The following is a 26,161-nucleotide window of genomic DNA, read 5'->3' on the forward strand; positions in this document are numbered from 1 at the left end:
ACCATTTTTTAACACTTTCAGGCAAACTCTGGGTTTGGTCTTCTCCCCTTTTGGCATAATAAACAAAGGGATATTATTAAAGCTCTTTTTTTTTTCATGAGATGCTAATGGTCTAATCTAATTCAATGCTTTATGCTAAGCTAAGCTAAAAGCCAGACCCGGAGATTGGCTGAATTATAAATGTTAAAACTCAACTGTTTTAACTCTGGAGGAGTTGTAAAATGAGTTCCTTTAATCTAATGTGTTAATACGCATTAAGTGGCAGTTTAGCATTCATCAACACAGTCGTTAAAATGGAAAATATAAATAGTTTACTTCGTTTTATAACTAAATTGTGCCCTTGGGTCAAACTAAGTATTAAAAACTCTCAGGTTTTCTTAAGGAAAGTTGTATAATGCTGGTTCTACAAGATGGTCAAATATAATTGAGGCATTCTGGTCGTGTCGTTTTGCTCTTGATGTGGACATGGAGTGCGAGTCTTTATAGTTAGATCTCAATGGTCATTTAAAAAAGAGCCATTTGATCTCGTCTGTCAGTGAGGTTTAATTGTGGATCATCCACAAGAGGGCAGTCAGACAGAGAGAAAACAGTTAAAAGCTGCATAACGGCTTAAATGGAATAACACGTGATCCCCTATTAAAAAAATGTCATGTAATAATAACAAAAGCTGTTGGGTTGGAAACAAACCCCTGAGTTCAAGCCTAACCATTAGTGTAGACCTAGACCTTGGACGAAAAGAAAAGCTTAAAGGGATAGTTCATCCAAAATGGAAAATTCTCTGCCAATTTATTCACCTTCACATCTTTTTTTATTTTTAGTGGAACATTCAAGCTGGTTTCAGCTGAAATCAAGGTGATTCATAAAACGCAAGTCAATTCCATTGTCACTTTGAGAGTCAAAGAACATACACAGGTAAAAGTAAATTAATACCTGCGGCTCGTTATGATAGATTAAATGAGAAGTTTACTTCTAAATCGACTGGTCACTATTGACTTCCACTTCCAGACGATGGTCACAATTAACTTTCATAGTATTTTTTTCAACACTTTTGCAGTCAATGGTGACCATCGTCTGTTCAAACTTCAACATTTTTCAAAATATCTATTTGGATTCAAATGTAATAATGCTAATGTCTTGCAGAAACCAATCATTTTGCTTAGTAAGACCTTATTGTATCGTCCAGAACCATGGGTATTACTTTGTTTTCCCTGCATAGGTTTTTTTGGACTCACTAACAGTAGATGTTCAACTTTAATGTTCTACTGAGTGGGGAAAAATTACTTAAACTCAATTTTGGGTGAACTATCCCTTTAAAGTATAACAATTCATGAGTATATCAATGTAAAAATGAGAAGTATTAGAGGTAGGACCACCTAACAGGAGGACACTGAGGTTTTTTTTCTCACAAGTGCTCTGGATGGCTCTGCAGACAGGTGATCATGTCTCGTACTGGTTTGTCCTCAAAACAGATCTGATAAACAGCCGTGAACAGGGGGAACCTGGAGAATAATGCACATTTTAGATTTCACCAGTTTTTGCAAATGTATCTAGACAAAGAACACTGTGCGCCAGAGAGAGTTCTTTAACCCACAGAACGCTCCGGGCTGAAATGTCACTGCAGTCTGAAATGTTCTGGAAGCCCTCTGATAAACATCATTTTGGAAATATTTAAAAAAGAAACTGGAGAGCAAATAATTTTGACATCAACTGTATATACAGAATAATTTTAAATGTATAACCAAAAAACTTACTTCTCCACCAGGCCCTTCTGTTTGAGGATATGGTAGACCTCAGCAGAAGTCAACGGTCCCTGAAGCTTTTGTCCATTTAACATCTCCTTCTCCAGTTCCTCAATGCTCTGCAAAAAAAAACAAAAAAACATGTCTGTATTGATCGTATCATATGGCAAATATTCAGCGCCATCCTTCAATCCATAAACTCCACATTGCATGTCGTCAGACAGGAAGGGAGATGCAGAAATGGATGGGTTTTTCTTTTTTACCTTCCCGGTCTTGGCAAAAGCCTCTGCGACGCGTCGGTTTCGTCCTCCATAGCAGGTGGTGATGAGGTCTGCCACGCCGCAGCTCTCCAGGAAGGTGGCAGAGGACACGGAGTCGTCTTTGCTGAAAAGTTTGGCGAAAGCGATCATCTCCATCAAACCCAGGCGAATAACGGCCGCTTTGGTGTTGTCTCCGCACTGCAGACCATCACAGAAACCTGCGCCCACTGCTACAATGTTCTGAACCAGGGAGAAATGAGGAAGAAAAGCATGTCAGAATGGTACATTGTTCCCATGAATATGATTTGCTATTGATTTTAAGCAATTTTTCACTTTTCGATACAGACTCTGGTACCTGAGCTGAGTGTATTGGCAATACAGAGCACTGAGCCGATAACCGAGTGTGTATCTGTAGAAACAGTCGTGTGTATACTACTAGTCCTGTATAAACTGACAGAATTCATTTACGGTGTGTTTCAAAATGATACCTTTATAAAACATGAGCTAATACATGCAGTGAACTAGAATATTTTTATTATCTGTCATTTATTATCAGTTATTCAACATATTGAAACAAGTTTAGCTACAAATCAAAGACTGAACTGAAAAAAAAATTAAATAAAAAAAAATCTAAATAGTTTTATAGCATAAATGCATAAAACTCAGTGCATGAATAAGCAAATGAATATGAACTATACAGAAATAACCTCTTTGAAATGTAAAACTAGGAAACTTTTTTTAAAAATAAAAAGTGTGTTCAATGAGAGTCAGGAGAGGTTTTCTTCAATGCCAAAGTATTACGCATGGAATTGATTGATGTCATTCAAGAAATTTCAACACTGTAATTCAATTCTGATACCAATACTGTACCAATCGATACTGATATTTTAAAAACATCCATTTCCCACTAACATTTTAACCCTGTTCCTAAACACGCATGTTCTAAAACACAGCTAATTTTTCATTGTGTTTAACAGAAATTACTTTGATCGGCCTTAAAGGTCATCAGTGCACCGAACTCGCAGCTGTTTACTAAGTGTAACCACAGATACAGACACTGCAGTGTTTTAAATCCGCGAATGGCTCATATGTTAGCTTAGACAAATCGACATGACTTTGAAACGCTCCCGTGTCCCTGTACCTGTGGTTACACTCCATAAACAGCGGTGAGTTTAGGGAACTGATGACACCATTGAAAGCTGGTCTAAAGTCCAGCGCAGAGTATGTTAGTTATGTGCCTATGTAGGTTCAAATTCCTACACATTGCTTAATACACATCTTTACAAATAAAAAAAAAGGATTAAAATATTGCAAAAATTATTTTCTACATAAATATAAAAAACACTACCTCCATTTCTTCATGTTGGGGAGGCTTTTCAGTTTATTCATGACAATTTGAATTTGTACAATGTTATTATTAGCAGAATTATTTATTATATGCATATTTATATTTGTTTCAATTAAAACAAGTTTAGATTTGTCCACATGTCAGGTTTTGGAGATGTATTTATCACCATATGGGGATATCCTTCTCTATGCTTTTGTATATTTTGTTTTGCATGATTTTTTTTTACTTAAATTGTGAATTTCATACCTTAATGTTTTCATACTGTTTATTACACTCTCTGAGCAGGGAAGAAGAGCTGACTCCGTGTTTGCAGTATTAAGCAAAGCTAACGGGTGCATGTCTCGTTTAAAAGAGATGATATCAGGTTGGTTTTTGGTTTCAAATGCTTACCAATACCAATGTTTGCAGTATCGGTGAGTATTTCAGATACTAGTATCTGTATCGGAACAGCTCTCATAAAAGACAAATCTAGCTCTTTAGCATTATAGTACAGTGGTCCTCAACTCCCGGGGCAGGGACCGGTACTGGTCTGTGGATCAACTGGTACCGGGCCACACAAGAAATCATTAATTATTTCTGTTTTTAATCTTTTATTTTGAAAAATTACCATATTCTCGCGGATACACCTTGGTCACTTCAGCGCCAAAATGTAACCCACAAGCTAGCAAAATGAGTAAGAAAAAGGCGTCTTTGGAAAGTTTCTTTGCAAAGGGGAAAAACCCCAGTAAAGGACCCACAAGCTGACAAGGAATAGATCCGCAACTCATTTGTCAACAAATCAGGTGAATCTAGCATGTCTGCGCAAGAAGATCAACTGGCGATCACAAATGATGGCGGCCTTTGGGCCCATTCACATATCATATCTTTTCTGCGTGCAAGTTCTCTGAAAAAACAGTGGTCACCTAGCAATCTACATATTCCCAACACCCCCCACCCGATGGTAAAAGTGTTAAGTGTTGACCAAAAAGCTTGGGGACCTTTGTTTTAGTAGTAGAAGTTAGTAAGATGCAAGTAAGAGTTTTATGTTTGGTACAAATTTTGGTAAGATGTTGTATGCTTTACTTGAGTTAAAACACAGTCAACACAGTAGTACATTATTACTGTAATGTTTTCTATATTAATGATATATATTAGATATATGTATCTAATGTTTTCTATATTAATGCGTCATTTATTCCTGTAAAGGTAAATACTTATTTTTTAGTTGCCAATACTCCAATACTTCAATCTTATATATTCCTTCAAAAATCAAGGACGTTAGCTTTGCTAGATTGCAATACAATCAATTGCAATAAATTTTTGTAATGATAAAAAAATTACAAATACAAACATATATACACATATAGAGTAAAAGAGTTAATAAAATAAAGAGTTAATTTACAAAAACTAGATTTTTATAAATATATAAAATTTATTAATATGTATTTTTAATCAATTTGGTAACCAAGCAGTTTTGGTTTTTATGTCTCACAGAAAGTCTACATAAAGGTTGAGTGAATGATAGCAAATCTTATTCTAGTAACCAATACTATTTGTCAAAGCTTGCCAATATTACAATGCTTTTTACAACATATTTAGGAGAAAAACATCAGCCTAGCAGCACCTAATTGTAAATTCACCAGCACAAGCTGTTCTTTACACAGAGGTCTGAGTCGTGCCCTCGAAGCCCTGCATCTCAGGTGCCTGAATCAAGAAATTTCCCCTGGGATGAGCAGCAAGACAAGACTGATATTTACCTTGAGGGCTCCACAGAGCTCCACTGTGTCAGCATCATCCACCACAGTGATCCTGAAGTTAGGCGTCTGCAGGAGATCTTTGAACAAGAGGCCGTTCTCTAACACTTTGCTGCCTGCAGATCGAAGAAAACATTTGCTGAGATTGCCCGTGGTTATCATTTTTATTGTGGTCATCTCATGACTTTTATTCATCTTCTGAATATAAATGAAGATATTTTTTATGAAATGTGAGGATTTGTCTCTGTTATGTGTCTGTGTTTCTGAAGAGACAAAACCACTTTATAGATGAATAGATTTTATTAATGTTAATACTGATATTCAATGCTAATTTGTGTTCAATTGCTCAAAGAAGCTTAAACATTAAACATCAATTTTTTTGCTGTGTGAGAAACAAGATTATTTTAGTGAATAAAACCTAAAACTACGGCTAATACTCCTGGTCAAAAATCACTTAACTTAATAAAAATAAAAAACCTAAATGATTGAAAAACTAAAACAAAGCAACAGCAGCTACAGACAAACAAACTAACTGAAAAACAAAAATTATAATCATTCGTCATAATAATCAAGGATCTTTGCTGCTGTACCATGGCTGCAGCAGAAGCTATGATATTATAATAGATTCTAGATATTACATTCTAATTGGTGGTGTAAGTTTAGGGCAGCTTTTCTTTTTTGTTGGTCTTTATTAGGGTAAAGTCTAAATCGGATACGCGGCCGGACGGAAGTGCGATATGCACATTAATATAGCAGCTTTTTTTATGACACTATACAGCAATGAAGAATATTTTTACAGTAGTGTGACGTTTAGGGTTAGGTGTTTAAAATACAATTCATTGTCGGCGCAATAGCCTAGTGGTTAGCGTGCCGACATATGGTGCAATAGCACGTCAGGGCATCGCGAGTTCGAATCCCGGCTTGACGACATTTCCCTACCCTACCCCCTCTCTCTCTCTCTCTGCCAATTCGCTTCCTGTCTCTATACTGACCTATCTAATAATAAAGGTAAAAAGGCCAAAAATAAATCTTTAAAAATAAAATACAATTTATTGGGTAATTTAATTACATAAATATATTTTATTTTTATTTTATTTTTTAAAAATAACAAATAATACTTGGTACAACTACTGTTTTTACGTTACTGTGACGGTTGGGTTTAGGGTTGGGGTGGGGGTAGACGTTAATAAAATACAATAAATAGGAAATTTAATAAAAAACATAAATAATTCTCGTTAAATTCCGGCCCCAACCATATCCGATCTAGCAACAACCCTTTGTTAGGTCCACACAAAATCTGCATGCGCAGAAATCCACAGATTTTTAGCTCATCACTGAGTCTATTTATTTACTTGTTTAAATTTATTTTATTTTATTATTTTAGTTTTTAATTTTAGTAATATTTTTGACTGATATGGAAATGTTTTGATGATTTAATTATTTAATTATGATACAGTTTGTAAAGTGGTATTTCCTGTCTTTTTGTAGATGTATAATTAGGAGAGACTTGCTTTATTTATCAATTCTAATTGGATTTGCATCGTAAACAATAAATTATAATAAAGTACTCTTTTTTTTTTTTTCTCCATACACGTTTTTAGTTATGATACTAAACCTAGTCTTAGTACATGATGCAACTACAGAAGATTCAAGCTTTTTAAATAGGAAAATTATCAAAGCTTTCATATACATGTTTGGGCCAGATGTTAATGGTCTTATCTGATTCTACAACCTATGCTATGGGGGGGAGTGAAGATGCCTTTTAACTATTCATTAATCAGATGGGTTACGTAATACTTAAACATTCTTTTTTTGTTTGAGGTTGATTTTTAAGGTATTAAACTTTTTTTGAGCCAGATGCTAATAGTCTAATCCAATTCAATGATCTATGCTAAGCTAAGCTACAAGTGCTTCCGCTAGACCCAAAGTTCAGCTGAATGGATTTAAAAAAATGTTTAAAACTCAACTGTTTACCTCTAGGGCAGTTGTAAAATTAGCCTAGTGTTCCTTTAAAAGTAGATTTCTTTATATAAAGATGCCTTTAAATAATTATGAGTCAGACAGGTTAAATACTTGAACAGACTCTTTTTGAGTTTGATTTGTAAGTTTTGTTTTTTTTTTGAGCGAAAGCTAATGGTGTAATCCGATTCAATGATCTATGCTAAGCTAAGTTAAATGTGCTCCCGCCAGACCTGGAGATTGGCTGAGTTTTTCAAAAATGGTAAAACTCAATGCTTTAACTCTAGGGGAGTTGTTAAAAACACTAAACTTTCTTTAACACTCACCAATGGTGCTTTCACAGAACTTTTCAGCTGCTACTTCGTTTGCAATATTGGCCCCCATCAGGACACTGACATCGATGCCCATTTTCTCCCGAATGATGTCCGAGATGAGCTTCAGTCCTTCTGGTCCTTCATCGATGCCCTGCATAACAAAAGAAAAAAGGAGCAGTCCATCAAAACCCCATGCTCTTTTTAATGTAGCATCACATCATTTCCCCCTTCAGCAGATATAACTCTGGAGCACAGCTGTTTGGAGGACCATCTTTGCCTAATGACTCACAAAATAAGGAGAAACACCAAAGCAGAACAAAAATAATAAAGCAGGTGGAATAAGCATAAAAGAAACGGCGAAAATCAGGCAAAGCACATCTTTTAATAAAACACAGAACACAGTGAGAAATCAAAACAAGACTCTGCTTTTTTAATAGTGGAATGGAGAAGACGCATATAATTTGATGAGATATATCTACGGAGAAGAAGTGCTGTGTTGTACAGTCAGTAACGGAGGAGACAAACTGGCACTAGGAGATAAATTGCACACAAAGAGTTTGCCAGCAGGCCAGAGGGCCCTTTTTTACCCATGAGTCACTCCACATATGGTGCACTGTGCTCAGCTTTTAAAAAGACATCAAGTATAAGACCTCTCAGTCCTGAACGTCCTGTTCAAATGCAAGAGGATGTTCCAAAACTTGGATGTTAAATCAAAAGTAGCCAGATATACAGTAACAAAGTTTTTTTTTAACCCTTAACTATTAAAAATAACCATTTTTAGTTATTTAGGCAATTGTTTCACTTGGTATCAATAGATATTAATATATACTGCTTTCTGGTATTCATTATTACTGTTTTCATTTTATTGGTTCATCATTTAAGTGCTTAATTTTTTTATTATTTTATTTCACAGTGCGCCACGGCCCAGCTGAAAACCACATTGTTTCTCCTGGATCCTAGGTTTAACCATCGTCCGGATCCTCCTCACCAGTATGGGGTCAGAGGCGCTTTGTTAAGGGCTGCCTCGTCCGTGTATGAACAGTGTAGGAGTTTGGTTTGCATTGCCGGCAATAAGTCAGACTTGTTTCCAGTGCATGTTGGACTCTGGCAGGGCTGCCCTTTGTCACCAATTCTGTTCTTAATTTCAAAGTGCAGCCTTGGGCTGAAGGTGATCCGGTTCGGGGACCACAGGATTTCATCTTGGGTATTCGCAGATGATGATGGGATGAGATGGGCTGGGATGAGAATCAGCACCTCCAAGTCTGAGAAAACTGGAAAAAGGTGGTTTGACATATCCAGGTTGGAGGAAATTCCTTACCCCAGGTGAAGGAATTCAAGTATCTTGGGATTTTGTTGAGTGAGGGAAGGATGGAGCGTGAGATTAACAGGCGGATCGGTGCAGTGGCACAGCGGCAGCGGTAATGTGGTCGATATATCGGTCCGTTGTGGTGAAGGAGCTGAGCCGAAAGACAAAGCTCTCGATTTACCAGTCAATCTACGTTCCTACTCTCACCTATGATCATGAGCTTTAGGTCAAGATCTCGGATAAAAGAGGCCGAAATGAGTATCCTTCGCAGGGTGACAGGGTGCACCCTTATAGACAGGGTGAGGAGCTCCTGTCACCCAGGAGGAGCTCAGAGTAGAGACGCTGCTCCTCCACATCGAGAGAAGTCAGCTGAGGTGGCTCGGGCATTTGTTTCGCATGCCTCCAGGACGCCTACCTAGGGAGGTGTTTCAGGCATGTCCCACCGAGAGAAGGCCTGGGAAAGACCCAAGAAACACTGGACGGACTATGTCTCTCGGCTGGCCGGTGAACGCCTCGGGGTTCCCCCCGGAGGAGCTGGAGGAAGTGTCCGTGGAGAGGGAAGTCTGGAGTTCTCTCCTAAGACTGCTGCCTCAGCAATCAGGCCCCGGATAAGCGGATGAAAATGACATGACAACGACACGTTTTATTTTACAAACATGTTCACAGAAGTATGTGAGATGTGACTCGTCTCACAGCCTAGTATGTGCATTCAGAGGATTATAATATTGAAAACGAGCTCAAACTGTCCTTATATCTGTAGTCTTCAATATTTTTAACATTTGAAAATCATCTATTGATAGTTTTCACGAGCCGTCACACCATTAGGAGAATTCCCCCCCTGGCAGGCAAAACATTACCAAGTCACAGGCTGAGTAATTTCTTTTTCATTTTTTTATTTCTTTTTTTACCCCCAAAATTATTAATTGTTGTGCAATAAGGTTTAGAGTTACTAAACAAAATGGGTACATATTTGAGCAGTGCTTCAACAGAATTCCTTGATGAAAAAAGCAACTAGAAAGGAGAAATCTATGGATTTTTGCCAAATGGTTGCATCAATAACCCATAACAATCCATAATCCTATAACTGTCCTTACATTTGTATGCTTTTTATACAGTTTCTAATCTAATTGGCATGTCAAGTGCAATTAAAGTATAACATAAAATGCAAAGTATAAATATAAGTAGCAGAAGTGAATGAATAGATTTTCCCTACCAGCAAATATTAATCTAAGTAAAAGAAACCGACACCCAGTGTTGGGCAAGTTACTTGACAAAAGTAGTGAGCTAAGCTATTAGCAACTCTTCTTAAAATGTAGCTTAACGACACTAAAGCTACCCCCTGGGATATGTAGCAAGCTAAGGTAAAAGCTACATGGCAAATTGAGAAGTAGCTTAGCTACATCTAAGCTATTTTTTACAATTTTTATTTTTAAATCGAAGCAACTTAAATCCAAGTCAATCATATTTTAGTGATCAATAAAACTGTCAATGAAACATGAGGCATAATAGTTCAGTTCAGTTATTTACTGTAAATAATATGCTTTACTAAACAGAAACACACAATAGTATATAACAGCTAAAACAAAAACAAAAAAAATCAATAAAACCTGATGTTACACATTTAAAATACTATAGTCATTTATAGTAAAGGGAAATATCTTTGATAATATATATATATATATATATATATATATATATATATATATATATATATATATATATATATATATATATATATATATATATACACACACACACAGTAATAAGCATTATAGTGTTATATATACTGTATACAAGTTATATGTTATATACAATATTTTTATTTTTTTGAGCACAGCATCAGAAATTAAGTTATTGCATCTTAACACATGTACTTCTCGAGGTATGGTCACAAGAAATCCTGCTTCAGAAATAACTACTCTACCTCAGTGATCTTTCCATCAAGCAAGTTTCACTAGAGGTGGCAGTAACGCACCAAAAAGTTTGTTGTTGAACACCGTAAAACAAAAAGAAGAAGAAATCATCCTTCTCCCTATCATATGGATTTACTTCCATCGGCTAGACACCAGCCTCACAGCTCAGTGAATGTCGGTGCCGTCACTTATTGATCCACAATTGGTAACTGTAACTTGTGTGGACGAAACTGCGGTACTTGACTAATAAAATAGCTTTGCTACTGAAAAGCTATTTGATTTAAAAAGTAGTGGCGCTATAGCCACGCTACTAAGAAATGTAGTTAAGCTAGTAGCTTCACTACTTGTAGCGACGCTACTGCCCAACACTGCCACCTAATATAAAAGCAAACATCTACCTGTTATAATGCTGTCACTAATGATTAAAATCGCTGAGAGATATCCAAAAGATAAAGCTAGATGTAAGAATTTGAGCTCTGACAGGAACATGACGGCTTTAAATGCAGGTGCCCACATTTTACAGTTTGTGATCATATCTCGGTTCTGTTCTGTTGATATGTGATCCAAATATTCTGTAATTCTTGAAATAGATGAAATATGACCGGTTTGTGCTGCATTTCTATGGAAATCCCAGTATAGCTGTCATTACGGCCCTTTTTTATCTACCAGGGGTCCATTCTTTGTACAATGATTACTCAGTTAGCTGGATTTGGATGTTGGCGATTTGACACGATCCAGGATCGTTTCGTTCTCCAAAACTCATCTGAGACTTGTTGTCATAGTAACAGGTCTGCTAGATCAAACCTGCATAGGAGCAGGTCCATTTCATATAAATATATATAATATATATATATATATATATATATATATATATATATATATATATATATATATATATATATATATATATATATATATAAAGTAAAAAAATAAATATTAATAAAATTTATGCAATCCGCACGCTGAAATAAAAGTAAAAGATTGCCACCTGGTGTATCAAAGTGAAAATGTATTGATATGAACTTTTTTAGATGCAAACGCGTACAGCACTATATTCGACTTTAAAAAAAAAAAAAGGATAATAATTTAAGCAGTCATGCGCGTGTTTTGAACACTAATATGCCGGTGATTGATACCTTTACCGATATCAAAATGCTTTTTTGATGCAAAATTAATTTATACAGTTATTCCTTACACTGATTAAAAAATGAGTAGGCCTAGGCTACTATAATAAAGAAAATCTTCTCTAAATGTAGAACTAAATACATTGATATGCACTGAAATACAGGATGAATACTCTTGACGCATGTAAAGCCTGCGGCCCACAACAAATGTGGAAGGTTATTGCGTGTCATATTTAACAAACTGTTTACTTCTAATTTGATGTAATTTTGCTCACATGGATAATTGAATATTAATCAGATGATGTCATTACGTTGCTGTGCCATTAGCCAATCGTTACATTGCTAATCATGATTTCGAGGATTAATAGATTTGTCCTTCACAACACACACAGCGATCTCAGATCAGTTCATCCAGACATTTTAATCTGATTCGTGAACTTGTTTAAAGAACCAAATTAGCCAGAGATCAGATATGAAGATTAAAACATCCAGCATCTGCCTAATCATCTTAAGATCATTTGAGCGAGTTACAAAGAACAAACCCCAGGACTCTGCACAGGTCATGTGACTGAAAACTATACATTTTTTAGCTCAGGTTTTAAGTAGACTTCAAATGTGCACTTCAGTTTCTGTTCTGTACAATCCAAGACAATCTTACTTTGATTAGAGTAATTCCACGAGCCCTCTCTGAAACACAGCCCATCATCTCATCGCACAGTTTCCGGATGAACTGGTGAGGAACCACAAAAACCAAAAGATCTGCACCGTCTGCGGCGTCCCGAAGCTGTGGCACTGCAACCTACAGAACAAACACAGATCTAAATAAACAGAATACCTTCAAGAAGACTAGACTAGATTACGCTTATTTTTCCAAAATAAAATATGATCATGTCTTGATTTTTAAGTATTTAATTAGGACAGTAAGGTCTGACTTTGCTTAGACAAAAGTCTTGTCACTTAACTGAAATAATGTACAGTAAGAATATAAAGTCATGGTGCAGTGGAAAAAGAGTTAATATCGTGTTTGACTCCCATGAGCTTGGACGACTGCATCCATACATCTCTGCAATGACAAAAATAACTTTAATAAAATTAAAAAAGTCATGAATGGCAAAGAAAACGTTCTTGCAGGACTCCTAGAGTTCATTATGATGCTCTGGATTCATCCTCAATGCCTCCTCCTTCATCATACCACAGACATGCTCAATAATGTTCAAGTCTGGTGATTAGGCTGGCCATTCCAGGAGCACCTTGACCTGTTTTACTTTCAGGAACTTTGATGTGGAAGCTGAAGTATGAGGTGCGCTATCCTGCTGAAGAGATCGCTTGAATGAGGTGGTCTCGGCTCGATTGAAACGAACCCTGGAGCGGTTCGATTGCAGTGAGAAAGCGATCCGATCCAAGCGCGGTTATATCACAGTGTTTTATGGAAATGTAATAGGCTTACGGCTATATGAAGAGAGAATTACGAGTAGGGCGGGAAGTTTTGGGAGTCTCCGGATGCCCGCAAACGAGTGATGATCTCCCGGTAATCTCGCGTCTCCCTCCCGGTCCTCAAATAGGCATCGTCGCGCACCCTTCTCACCCCTCCCCACCGCGTCTCTCCTCAGACACGTCGCACCCTGTCTATCACCACCAAACCACCACCTCTCCTGACAGCTTAGCGGGACACTGCAAAATAAACACTCTGACCAATGAGAGGACAGTTTACTCGCACGTGACTTGTTTTAGCTCTTTTGGTCCGATTAGAAACTTTGCAGTGTGAAAGCGAACCGCTCCAAGAGCAAAGAGCAACAATGTTACATTTGTAATCTCTGTTTCGGAACAACTGAATCGATTCACAGGTGTGAAAGCACCCTCAAAGGCATCACAAATGTCTTGATACCTCAGGCTGTTGATGTTGCAATTTGCAGATCTCTTGCATGCCTCCATACTGAATGCAACCCCAAACCATGATTCCTATGAGAATCTTGGGTCATGCGGGTTCCATTAGGTCTTCTGCAGTATTTGTGATGATTGGGATGCAGTTCAGCAGATGATTGACCGGAAAAAAAACTCTCCCTTCTGCCACTTTTCCAGATTATCTACTTAAAGTCAAGTAATTATTTGTTGCTCTTACAACTGGGATCAACGACAATACTTTTGTCAGGTAGTGCATATAGAAAAAATTCATAATTTTAGATATTGTAGGAGGATGGATCTGCATACAGTTTTTTTAACTAACCAAAAGCGTTGATAAAAACAGAACAGCAATATAATTACAAATGAAATAAACTCTGCTATGTGGCTTTAATGATCAAATCTAAAATAACACTGCATAGTCTTAAATGTATATATACATACACACTAATCATCTTTCTACAAGTAACAAAGTAAGATTACCATTTCATGTGCCTGAATGCTTTAAACTGGTGTGAAATGCTCACACAGTCACAGACCTTAAAACACATGCAAATCACAAACTTTTTAGTAACTATGGTACAAACTTTTAAATTGCTCCACAAATCATGTGTGTTTTCAGCAATAGCTCCAGGGGCCTGTTTGAGTAAGGAAGGTTCAACTAACTCAGAGTTTAAACTTGAACTCTGAGTTGATTTACTGAGGGATTAAAAACTCTTAGTTTTCAGTTTCAGAATAGCTGATCTGAGTTGGGTCAATCAACTTTAAGTAGAGCGCTCAGAGTTAAGCGCGCACACTGCAACTATAAAAAGGCATTATCAATGGATCACAGATATTACGAGTGACCCTGGTAACATCTGAAAAAAGAGATCAGCATTTCTTTCTCCAGCTGAACTTAATCTGCTCATGCAACGGACAAGCCATTCTCGTACGTGACTTTGTTCTTTGTGTGACTGAAATGTAGGCAATCGTTATGTTTCCTTCCAAATACGTTAATTAAATTTACGTGCAAAACTGGAATAACGCATAAAAGACATGCAAATAAAGCAGCGTTTCCATCCAATGAATCAAAGAGAACAAAATTGTCACTTCCTGATTAAAAGGGCACTAAATATCAACAGTAAAAATAGAATTTACTGCGGCAGGAGAAGCTGCGTCAAATCTTCATTTAATAAATGTACTTGCGCCTCAGAGGACAATGCTGACACACAATATACGCGTGGTGGCGTTTTAAGCCATGAGACGCTGAGAACAGACGCTCTTGACACGCTCCAGACGCTCTGGAGGTCATTAATATTATAATAATATTAATACTGAAACGGTTAAGGCTGAATTTGGAATGACCAAAACAACATTTAAGATGTGTTACAGTGTGCTCAGCCAGCTGGTCTGTCCATTCACACACATTTTCATCATCAAATGATCACTTAAAACAAACCTTTTTTTAATGCACATACTGGAATTTCAGTAAAAGTGTGTCCATTTTAGTTTAGGCGCATCTTTTCTATCGAATAAAAGTTTGTCTTATTCAGTTATGCGTGTGTTTTTTATGCTTATTTTCAAACGTTATGTGCATCATGATGTCTTTATCAATCGTTTTTTATGCGCATATAGTAAATGAGCATTAAAATAGGTGCGTGGAAAAGTAAGGCTAAGGCGAGAAATGTCGATTCATCTTTAAAAAAAAACGGAAACCAATAGAAACTCAGATTGCAGATACATACATTGTGATATCAATGCTGAAACTATAAATTGCACAGCGCTACTTTTAACTAGTAGTGTATATATTAACATATTTTATCTTTACATATACATATATGGCGAGGCAGTGGCGCAGTAGGTAGTGCTGTCGACTCAGCAAGAAGGTCGCTGGTTCGAACCTCGGCTCAGTTGGCGTTTCTGTGTGGAGTTTGCATGTTCTCCCTGCCTTCGCGTGGGTTTCCTCCGGGTGCTTCGGTTTCCCCCACAGTCCAAAGACATGCGGTACAGGTGAATTGGGTAGGCTAAATTGTCCATAGTGTACGAGTGTGTGTGAATGTGTGTGTGGATGTTTCCCAGAGATGGGTTGTGGCTGGAAGGGCATCCGCTGCATAAAAACTTGTTGGATAAGTTGGCGGTTCATTCCACTGTGGCGACGCCTGATTAATAAAGGGACTAAGCTGACAAGAAAATGAATGAACAAACTTTTACGTACACACTATTTTCCATATTTATATATAGTATTTCTTTAAAATCAGACTTTCTTTGTCTTACCACATTCTCTGGGAGTTTGTATCCTGGCAGGTACTTGACGTTCTCATGCTCTGTGTTGATGATCTCGGAGAGCTTTTTGCCATTGACCATTTCTTCATACACCCACATCTTGACTGTGGTGGCAAAGCACTGGAGTTTCTGTGCATTGCTGCCAATAATTCTCGCAATCGCAGAGCCCCTTGGCAGAAGAAAACACAACAGTATCTTTAATCAAAATGCCAGACTGTTGTTAAACAGCAGTTCACCAAAAGATTTCCAGCAGGGTTTACAACCCAGAGAAGCTGCTCTGCCAGCTGCAGTCAAATGAGCGTTATGCAGAACTTCGAACCAGTGCCGTTACAGTGCTCTTCACTAACACTGGGACTCTTGGAAGATATGAGCAAAGACTCATACAATTAACAACAACAGATTGCTTACGTTAAAAACAAAACTAATGCAAACATAACACACACTAAAAAAAATTATGCAAAGCTGATTTCTATGATTTACAAAAACATTTAAAGGTAATTGGTTGTAAACAAGTTCTTTTGGGTTAAATTAAACAAAAAAATAGGTTGAACATTACTAAATTGAATTTGTTTGTTTGTTTGTTTAAAATCTAAGGAGACCCGGAAGGGACATGATGGTGGGGAAAATGGGTGGAAGAAAAAAAACTAGGTAGGAGAAAAAGATGTTCCACAAACACTTCCTGTTCCCTCCCGTTTCTGCCAGGATGCTCCCGTATTTTACCTGTATTCTATCCTGCTATCATCCTATCATTAAGTAATTTCCCATATTTCTCCCATATTTTTAATCTTGAAAACACTTTGAAATTAATATAAAAATGTCTGCGTTCACTTTCCATTCATAAGCTGTTCATCAATCGTCGCCCTTGCTATACAACCTCTGAATCAGTGAATGCATGTATAAGCACTGACTGACGGACGCGCTCCATATGATAAACTAATCCCAGATCAGCTTCTGTACACGCCACGTAGGTTTTTAAACAGACAAATACAATTAATAATATGTAAACGTGTCTGTCCTGCATGCTTTCTTTTAAACACAACTAACTTTCTCTTAAATGAGCACAAACAGTTACTAAAGTAATGGAATGCTTTCATTATAGATCTGTGCATTCTTAAGGTGACACCTCTGTTATCAAACAAAACAAAACGAGAGATTCATGTGCTGCTCTTAACTTGTTTGATAACAGAGGTGTCACTTTAAATGGTGTGTACATAAGCTGGCCTGTGATCAGTTTATCATACGGAGCGTGTCCGTCAGTCAGTGCTTATACATGCATTCACTGAATCAGAATATACCGTGCATAGGAAGGGATATGCAACCTCTGAATCAGTGAACATTTTTGCTAGGGAATGCAAAAAATTAAAAATATAAATATTTTTCTATTACTGTTTTTGTCCCATCCATTATTTTCCCTTCCACCCAATTTTTCACCCACCATCATGTCTCTTGCGGGTCCCCGTAAAATTCAACACATGTAAATTGTTTGCATCAATTTTGCAGAAATCATTTTTTTAGCGCAGCTTTATCAGTTTTAATAATGCATATTAGGATTATAGTGACCAAAATGATCACGGTTATCAAAATCACAATTGTTTTTGTTAAAATTTGCTGAAAATGTTTAGAAATAAATGTCACACACACTTAAGGCATTACAAAGAGTTTTGTATCTAATAATGAACAAACAATTAATAAAAATTGCAGCTTTATTATGCATTATGCAATTCTGTAATTAAATTTTTGTCCTGAAGTTCTAAATAAAGTGCGAAATATGATCACATTTTAATGGGTCAATGTCTGAGTATATACTTTAAAAAGTAAAAAATGACAAGGCCTTGCATTGTGGTCAATATATAAAAGTATTAATTAATTGAATTTACTATATCATGATATATATTGTTGTAATAAGGATATGAGATTCTTATCTACGTGTTATATTGATTTTTCCTACCTTGTCATGTTGTCCTACCTCCCATTCAAAAAGTAAGTAGCACATTTTGATGACGCAATATGCTACTCATCAGATTTTGCTACCAGTGTAAATTTTAATGTGGAGAAGTGTGATATTATCGCCTTAACCAACCTAATACTGAACTACAACCTCAGAACCATTCAAATACAGTGTTGGTAGCATAATCTGATGGGTAGGAAAAAATGTCAGGAGACCGTTGTCCTCAACAAACCTTAGATGTTTTTAGAACAGTGGTCTCAATACCTGGAGGGCCGTAGCTTTGCATACTTTAGCTTCAACCACCTCCAACTCACACTTACTTAATAGTCTCTAGTAGTCTTAAACACCTTGATTAGTTGAATCAGCCGTGTTTGGTTTGGGTTGGAGCAAAACTGCACATAGCTGCGGCCCTCCAGTAATTGAGTATGAGACCTATGTTCTATAAAGAGCTTGATTAGCTAGCCCAGGCGTGTTTGATTGGGGTTGGAACTAAACTTTGCAGGACACTGGCCCGCTAAGACAGAGTTTGGTCTAGGAGGACAGTTCAAGTGGCCAAAAAAAAAAATCTCAAATAATCATTCATGAATAGAGTATTTCAGAAGTTAGCTGGGCTTTGGGACAAAAAAAGAAAACATTCAACCCGACAACGGCTAGATCACCACAAACAGCTTGAAATGGTTTCAAGAAAAAGCCTTTACTCTCATCCAATCTTTATCAATCTTCTGTTGTTTATCACTGTAATGTTTTAAGCAAATAATTTAAAGGTTAAACGACAAATGCATTTTTTCTCAGTCTTCTTTGCTGACACTGACCAAAAATGCCAATATCAATGGAGTCATTGTGAGTCATTATTAATCACTTAATTTTGCCCAGAGTAGTAACATTAGTAATAATTCCTAACATATGGATCATCTCTCCCTAACATCATCTCGCTGCAACTGCCGTTTTGTACAGGGAATTAAACTTGTGCTGTACCTTAAGCAAGTACTGTTTGACTCTGAGCTATAACAGTTGGTCCACGCCATATGTTCTGTATATTAATCTCATTACCAATCACATTTTGACCATATATGTAATCATTAGTCGTTCATACTCACCAGTTACCGGAACCGACAATGCATACTTTCAGCGGAGCAGCCATAACCACGTTTGCAAACAACTAAGTTAGTTGATAAATGTTTTAAGTAAACAATACAGGTAATAATACAACAAAGTCGAGCAGTTATTTTTCAGTAGGAGGGAACGTGTTGGTCCACTTTTGACTGCGTCATCGACGACAGCCGGGGATTCTGGGAGATGTAGTTTTTACACTCTAGTTTCCACATTTTTTTCTTTTCTTTTTGATGTCTAAAACGCGGTTGCGCTGCTAAAAGACCTGGCGAATCATTTGATTCGGTTTATAAATCAATCCCGTAGCCAGCCTAGTGAAAGGGCTGGTTCTTTTTCCCAAAAAGTAAACCTTTTTTGCAGTTATTAATTTTCTGTTTAATTGTGAGATTTAAATTTAGGATTTAGAGGCTTTTTAGCACTATTTTAGGCTTACAAATATATACACTAGATATTGCATACAGACTCTGGGCATGGTTCAATAGTGCCGCCACATTTATACAGTGCTCCCAGGACAACCGCATTCAACTGCACTAGTCAAGGCTAAAGACTTTAGCTGTGTACAGGTGAAGTAAAGTAAAAGTAGTAAGTAACTTTAACGCTGTGTACGGGTGTAGTAACGAGCAAAGAAAACAAAGCACAAAGGCATAACATTTCATAGGTAACATTTTTTTTATTATTTTTTTATGTTATGAACTTTAGTAGGCCTACTAAACAAGTAACGTTATTAATGATAATACAGTCATTTACTGCATTCACCTGCATGAGGCAAAGTAGCACCAACTTGCACTAAATTATAGGCTTAAGCTAGTTTTGTTGAATAAAATAAGCAAACAATGTGCATGAAATGTGACATCAAGACATGTGCCAGAAACGTAAATTATTGTCGGCTAATTCATTTAGTGAATAAGTCGCTCATAACAGGGATTAATTTACAAACAAATTGCTCCCTCTTTTAGAATGAGAAGTGAAAGCAGGAGAGGGGATAGAGGTAAAGTTGATTTTATATTTGCACATTCGGACATTCCCCTTAATAATCATTTCACAAAAGTATTATTTGCAAACTCTAAATAGTGAAATCATATTAGCAGCCTATGACTATTAAAGTACAACATTGTGCACTGTAAAATAACCAGTATTAATGTTGTTTTCAAGTCACACTTGCAGGTTATTTCAGACCGAATATTTAAAGTGCGGTGGTAAACAATATAGGGAGTTGTCACTGAACAAATGTGTGAATATAAAACCAAGTTACCTCTATGGAGAGGGGGTGTGTTTCAGGACATATTAGATAACATTTCACAGGTAGGGAGGATAGTACATTTCCATGCACACAAACATGTGGTCTTTGTCAGCAATGTCGTGTGGTCACTTATCCATCGATGTAGAAAAGGAATGTAAAATTATAAGTAACCCCGCTGCTCCTACACCACCCAACCTGCTCTGAGCTGGGATCGAACTGGCGACCTTCCACATGGGAGTCGGTTGCTCTAACAAGGAGACCATGGCCTCTAGCGTCTGTTGCTAGGGCACCTTTTAGAGGTCAGATGAGTGAGATGTACCTGCACAGCACTTCACTAACTGGCCTACGCTACATTTAATTTTCGTATATTAAAAAAATATTTGTGTAGTGACCACTGGGAAAATTCCCGATCATAGATATACGTATGTATGTGTATCTCTGGCTATGGATGGCCACAGTCCTCCGCTACACCTTGGTCCCACATTCATTTCAAAGGAGCGCTACCCTGTACTAAAATGGCGTTTCTATTGACGCTTTTTTTCCAATAGGCAACAATTGCGTAGGCAACATCTAATGTAAATATCTGTTTTTGTCTGGTTTAGCTTATCGTATGGTCTTCATACCACACTTTTTAATGTACTAAAATATTTTTTTTAAGATTTATAAATATTAAACAAATACTTATTTTTTATTTTATTATAATTAACTTCATTAACTTATCTTATATCATTGGAAAAAAAGCATATATTTTACGCAGCGGGTGCCCTTCCAGTTGCAACCCATCACTGAGAAACATTCATACACACTTATTCACACAAATACACTACGGACATTTTAGCTTACCCAATTCACCTATAGCACATGTCTTTTGACTTGTTACCAGAACACTGGGAGAACATGCAAACTCCATACAGAAATGCCAACTGACCCAGCCGGGGCTCAAACCAGCGACCTTCTTGCTGTGAGGCAACAGCACTACCTAGTGCGCCATTGCATCACTGTATAGTACTTCACAAATATACAATTAATAATTATTATTACGGCATCACAGTGGCACAGTGGGTAGCTCGATCGAGTTTGTATGTTCTTCCCGTGATCGCATGGGTTTCCTCCGGGTGCTCCGGTTTCCCTCAAAGTCCACAGTGTATGTGTGTGAATGAGAGTGTATGGGTGTTTCCCAGTGATGGGTTGCAGCTAGAAGGGCATACGCTGGATAAAACATGTGCTGGATAAGTTGATGGTTCATTCCGGTGTGGCATCCCAAATTTATAAAGGGACTAAGCCGAAAAGAAAATGAATGAATGAATTGTATTTTTTATATATAATTTAACATCATATATAAAATCTAACAACATAATTTAATATTTTTTTTATACATATATATCCACTGAGTGGTATGGTACGGTAGTAACGGTACTCTTTTATGGCCATTTCCACTGTCAAAAGGCATACCGAACATGAGAAAGGGTACCAAAAGGCAGAGCTACACGCGCAGCTTAACGATGTTTGGTTAGAGATACGTCACGAGCTCGTGTGGAGCTAGCCAGAATGAAACCAAAGGAACCACCATGTTTTAAATACACAGCCGAGACTTTACACCATAAAACTATATGCATATAATAACGAGCCATGGATGACCCGAGCTCAAACAAACCTTGCCGTTGTCTTGATGTACAGACACAAAGCCAAGAAGAACAAAATCTGCCGTGTCCTCTTGTTGTTTTACGAGGCCGCCTAAAAGTGCGAGCGGTTTTCGCTTTCTTTCGGGAGCTCGCGATCGCGTCTATATTTGATATAACAAACTTCTTGAGCTGATGATAATAACATGCATGTGATTATTGAAGTGTTTTCGTCATCTGATCCTTTCAGAAAGAAAAGGACAAACATGAACAAACAAAGGAGAAGCCCGACAAAACGATGGAGCAAATAGTTTCAGCAACCTGAATCACGAACAAATTGTTTATCATCGCCTTTTGGACTATTATGAACTCTGAATGACAGAATTACTCTGTAACAGAGGTTACATGTGCTGTTGAAGATGACAGACACAGATGGGAGCTTTGCACTGACTGTGGGCTTTGTTGCGTGTTGTTTTTGAACCTAAATAAGGACTAATTGAATGCTGTGTGTAGTTTTTCTGTAATTGGTAACATATCGGAGACTGTAAGGGTCTGTATGTGTTGCATTTATTTATTTATTTATTTATTTATTTATTTATTTATTTATTTATTTATTTATTTATTTATTTATTTATTTATTTACTTAATATAAATGCAGATGTTACAGATTTCGCACTGTCATTGATCTGCAGTTACCGTACCGTACTGTACCAGTCAGTGGAAACGGGCTATTAATATCTACCTATACCCCAACCCTAAACCCGACCGTCAACAATACTGTAAAAATAACGTAAAAATTATGTTAATCTGAAGACACAGCTTTATGTATATTTGCTAAAAGTGCTGTTGTGAAGTTCATTCATTTTTATTTGGCTTAGTCCCTTATTTATCAGGGGTTGCCACAGTGGAATTAACCGCCTACTATTCCACATATATTTTACACAGTGTATGTCCTTCCAGCCACAACCCAACACTAGGAAATGTCCTGAATTTAATATTTATTATTTATTATATATTATTTATTTATTATAATTTGTGTTGTTTCTGTAAAACTTTGCTATTTATTTAAACTTTAATTGATGTATTTGTATTTATTTAAGTAGATTTTTGTCATTTTCTATATTCAGTTACACCATTATTTTAATTTAAATATTTTTTTGTTATATATTTTATTTTATTATTTTATTTATTTTCTTTTTGCGGATGACAATGCTAATGAGGGGGCGTGGCTCTGCGTTCCAGCATCGTCTACTCTCCACATTGACGCTCTCTCTCTCCTCTGTGATGCTGCATTCCTGTTGGCGGAGCGCGGGAGGGAGTGACACACACTGATTCCAATGCAAACACACAGAAACCCATTAAACAAGAGTCCGAGGCAGAAAGCAGCGAGAGAAGAATGAAAGTAGTCTCCATTCACCTCCTCTCCACGCGATGACAATTTCCAGCAGTATTTACAGCTTGCTTTTAAAACTCGTCTTTGGATTCTGAATCGTCACGCTGCAGGCTCCGGAGTTTTGGGATAATCATGGAAAAAATAGTGAACGTGTCGCATTCGGGGGGCAGTAAAGGAAAGTCCGCGGATCTGGGGAATCCCGCGCAGAGGCAGAGCAGAAGCGGCTCGTACAGTCCGGGATCAGCCGCTGTTTCGGACACTCATCCGTCTCAGAGCCAGAAGAGACACTTGGAGGGGGTTTTGAACAAATACACCAATTTACTACAAGGCTGGCAGAACAGGTAAGAGTTTTTTACGTTTGCTTACACTTTGCAACTTTTAAAACCGTAAACAGATTGCCAAATGCTTCTGACTTAGTCCAGTATGTTGAAGATTTGTTTTTTAAATTTCTGATCCATCATTTCCATAATATCCAGAATCTAGATCAAAGAATGAAGACACGTCATCTTCCAGCAATGCACACAGCGCGCTGTTCCAGTGCATTATGACGCGGAGCATGAATGAGATTATTTCATTGTTTACATTTGTTTGGGTTCTCTCTCTGTTGATGCTGAGCATCTGGGAAGCTTTATAAATGTATTTGAAGACGACCCTGTATAATGTTCTTTGGTATTAAAAAAATTGTAAAATACTGCATAATAGTATGTAAAATAGCATATAAAAAGTACATAAATACAGCATGTAAATAAAAAGTATATATATATATATATATATATATATATATATATATATATATATATATATTTTTTTTTAATATATATATTATGGTTACTTTTAATTATGTGTAATAATATTTAGAATAATGTGATAGTGTTATTTCTTTTATATATAAATGCATTTGTAATTGCAATTTATTTTATTATTAAACTTATGTCATTTTATTTGTAATTTAATCATAATATTGATATGTATGTATATGTGTATATGTTTATACATCCTCCGGCCACTTTATTAGGTACACCTTACTAGTACCTGGTTGGACCCCCTTTTGCCTTCAGAACTGCTTTAATCTCTTGTGGCATAGATTTAACAAGGTACTGGTAATATTTCTCAGAGATTTGGTCCATATTGGCATGACAGCATCACGCAGTTGCTGCAGATTTGTCGGCTGCATATCCATGATGTTAATCTCCTGTTCGACCACATACCAAAGGTGCTCTATCGGATTGTGATCTGCTGACTGTGGAGGCCATTTGAATACAGTGAACTCATTGTCATGTTCAAGAAACCAGTCTGAGATAATTACCTCTTTATAAGATGGAAGTAGCCATCAGAAGATGTGTACACTGCTGTCATAAAATGATGGACACGGTCAGCAACAATACTCAGGTTGGCTGTGCCCTTGACACGATGCTTAATTAATAGTATTGGGCTCAAAGTGTGCCATGAAAATAACCTCCACACCATTACACCACCACCAGCAGCCTGAACCGTTGTAACAAGGCAAGATGGATCCATGTTTTCATGTTGTTGACGACAAATTCTGACCCTACCATCTGAATGTTGCAGCAGAAATTGAGACTCATCAGACCAGGCAACGTTTTTTCAATCATCTATTGTCTAAGTTTGGTGAGCCTGTGCCAATTGTAGCCTCAGTTTCCTGTTCTTAGATGACAGGAGTGGCACCCAGTGTAGTCTGCTGCTGTAGCCCATCCGTCTCAAGGTTGGATGTGTTGTGCGTTCAGAAAAGCCATTTTTCTCTGACCTCTGGCATGAGCTAGGCATTTGCATCCACAGAACTGCTTCTCACTGGATATTTTCTTTTTTCTGACCATTCTCTGTAAACCCTAGAGATGGTTGTGCATGAAAATCCCAGTAGATCTGAAGCTTCTGAAATACACAGACCAACCCATCTGGCACCAACAACTATGCCACATTCCAAGTAACTTAAATGACCTTTCTTTTCCATTCTGATGCTCTGTTTAAACTGCAGCAGATCATCTTGACCATGTCTACATACATGCCTAAATTCATTGAGTTGCTGCCATGTGATTAAGCAGATTAGACATTTGCGTTATCAAGCAGTTGGACAGGTGTACCTTATAAAGTGGCCAGTGAGTGTGTATACACATGTATATTGCTACTTAAACTTTTATTATATTTTAATACAATTCTGTTTATATCAAATTTTAGTCAAATAAGACAAGATTCATTAGAGACTTTGGCATTTTGAGATTGAGAAAAAGCAGATCACTCTTTGCCTACCTGTTATCTAAATTCTCCTGTTATGTAATATTCTCTCATGATTTGCTTTATCCTACAGGCTCATTTCTGATATGTATTGTATAACATAATTGCATAAAACGTTACATTTCTCTACGTAATAACACACAATCTAGTCTAAGCCTAGACCTAAGCCTTCTGCATCCTGAAAACACACATCAGTTATCTAAAAGTCATGATTTAATGATATTTTAGAGGACCTTCCCATAATGAAAAAGACTATTTATGGTCAGGAATTTAAAAGTGAAATGAGCCCTTCAACAGCTGAGCTATGCAGAAACACTCCAAAGCAAGAGGCTCTCATTGAAAGCGGGAGGATTTTGTGTGTGTGTGTTTGTTGGATTTCACGGTAGTGTTTGCTGCAGGCTTGAGTGCTGCGCAGCCCACAGTTCAGGCTCTTTCATCTGGGAGAGACTATGACTCATCTGTGATGGGAAATCCCTCACATCCATAATGTTGTGCTCATTCTGTTGCTTAGTCCAGCAATCGATAGAGGAACAGGCCAAGCATATAACGCGAATCAGGAGCGGAGGGGTTATTTGCCTTCCGCAATGGCCCAGAAATAGCCCTCACGTTAACCCCAGCGCTAGTCACTGTTTAGTGCTCAATGATTTGTGTGTGTGTGTGTGTGTGTGAGAGAGAGAGAGAGAGAGAGAGAAAGAGAGAGAGAAAGAGAGATTTCCACACCACTCAATACTTTGACCTGATGAG

General features: G+C 37.2%; 2 protein-coding genes across 5 annotated transcripts in view; one reads left to right on the forward strand and one right to left on the reverse strand.

Annotated features, from left to right (window-relative positions):
• Positions 1-85: 85 nt before the first annotated feature.
• Positions 86-19,057, reverse strand: gpd1l (glycerol-3-phosphate dehydrogenase 1 like). Its single transcript, NM_001005934.2, is given in 8 exon segments — positions 86-1,499; positions 1,752-1,858; positions 2,003-2,239; positions 5,084-5,196; positions 7,366-7,504; positions 12,355-12,495; positions 15,849-16,026; positions 18,903-19,057. Coding segments are annotated over 8 exon segments (1,056 nt in total). The 5' UTR covers positions 18,947-19,057; the 3' UTR covers positions 86-1,402.
• Positions 19,058-23,148: 4,091 nt separating this feature from the next.
• Positions 23,149-26,161, forward strand: part of osbpl10b (oxysterol binding protein-like 10b) — a 106,187-nt gene continuing 103,174 nt past the window's right edge. For all 4 annotated transcript variants that reach the window (XM_005158241.6, XM_068214206.2, XM_005158242.6 and 1 more), the window contains exon 1: positions 23,149-23,508. In XM_005158241.6, coding sequence (XP_005158298.2) covers positions 23,300-23,508 — 209 coding nt within the window. In that variant the 5' untranslated portion in view covers positions 23,149-23,299. The remainder of the gene's footprint in view (positions 23,509-26,161) is intronic.

This window comes from Danio rerio, chromosome 16, assembly GCF_049306965.1.
Source record: "Danio rerio strain Tuebingen ecotype United States chromosome 16, GRCz12tu, whole genome shotgun sequence".
In the NCBI taxonomy this organism is placed as follows: domain Eukaryota; kingdom Metazoa; phylum Chordata; class Actinopteri; order Cypriniformes; family Danionidae; genus Danio; species Danio rerio.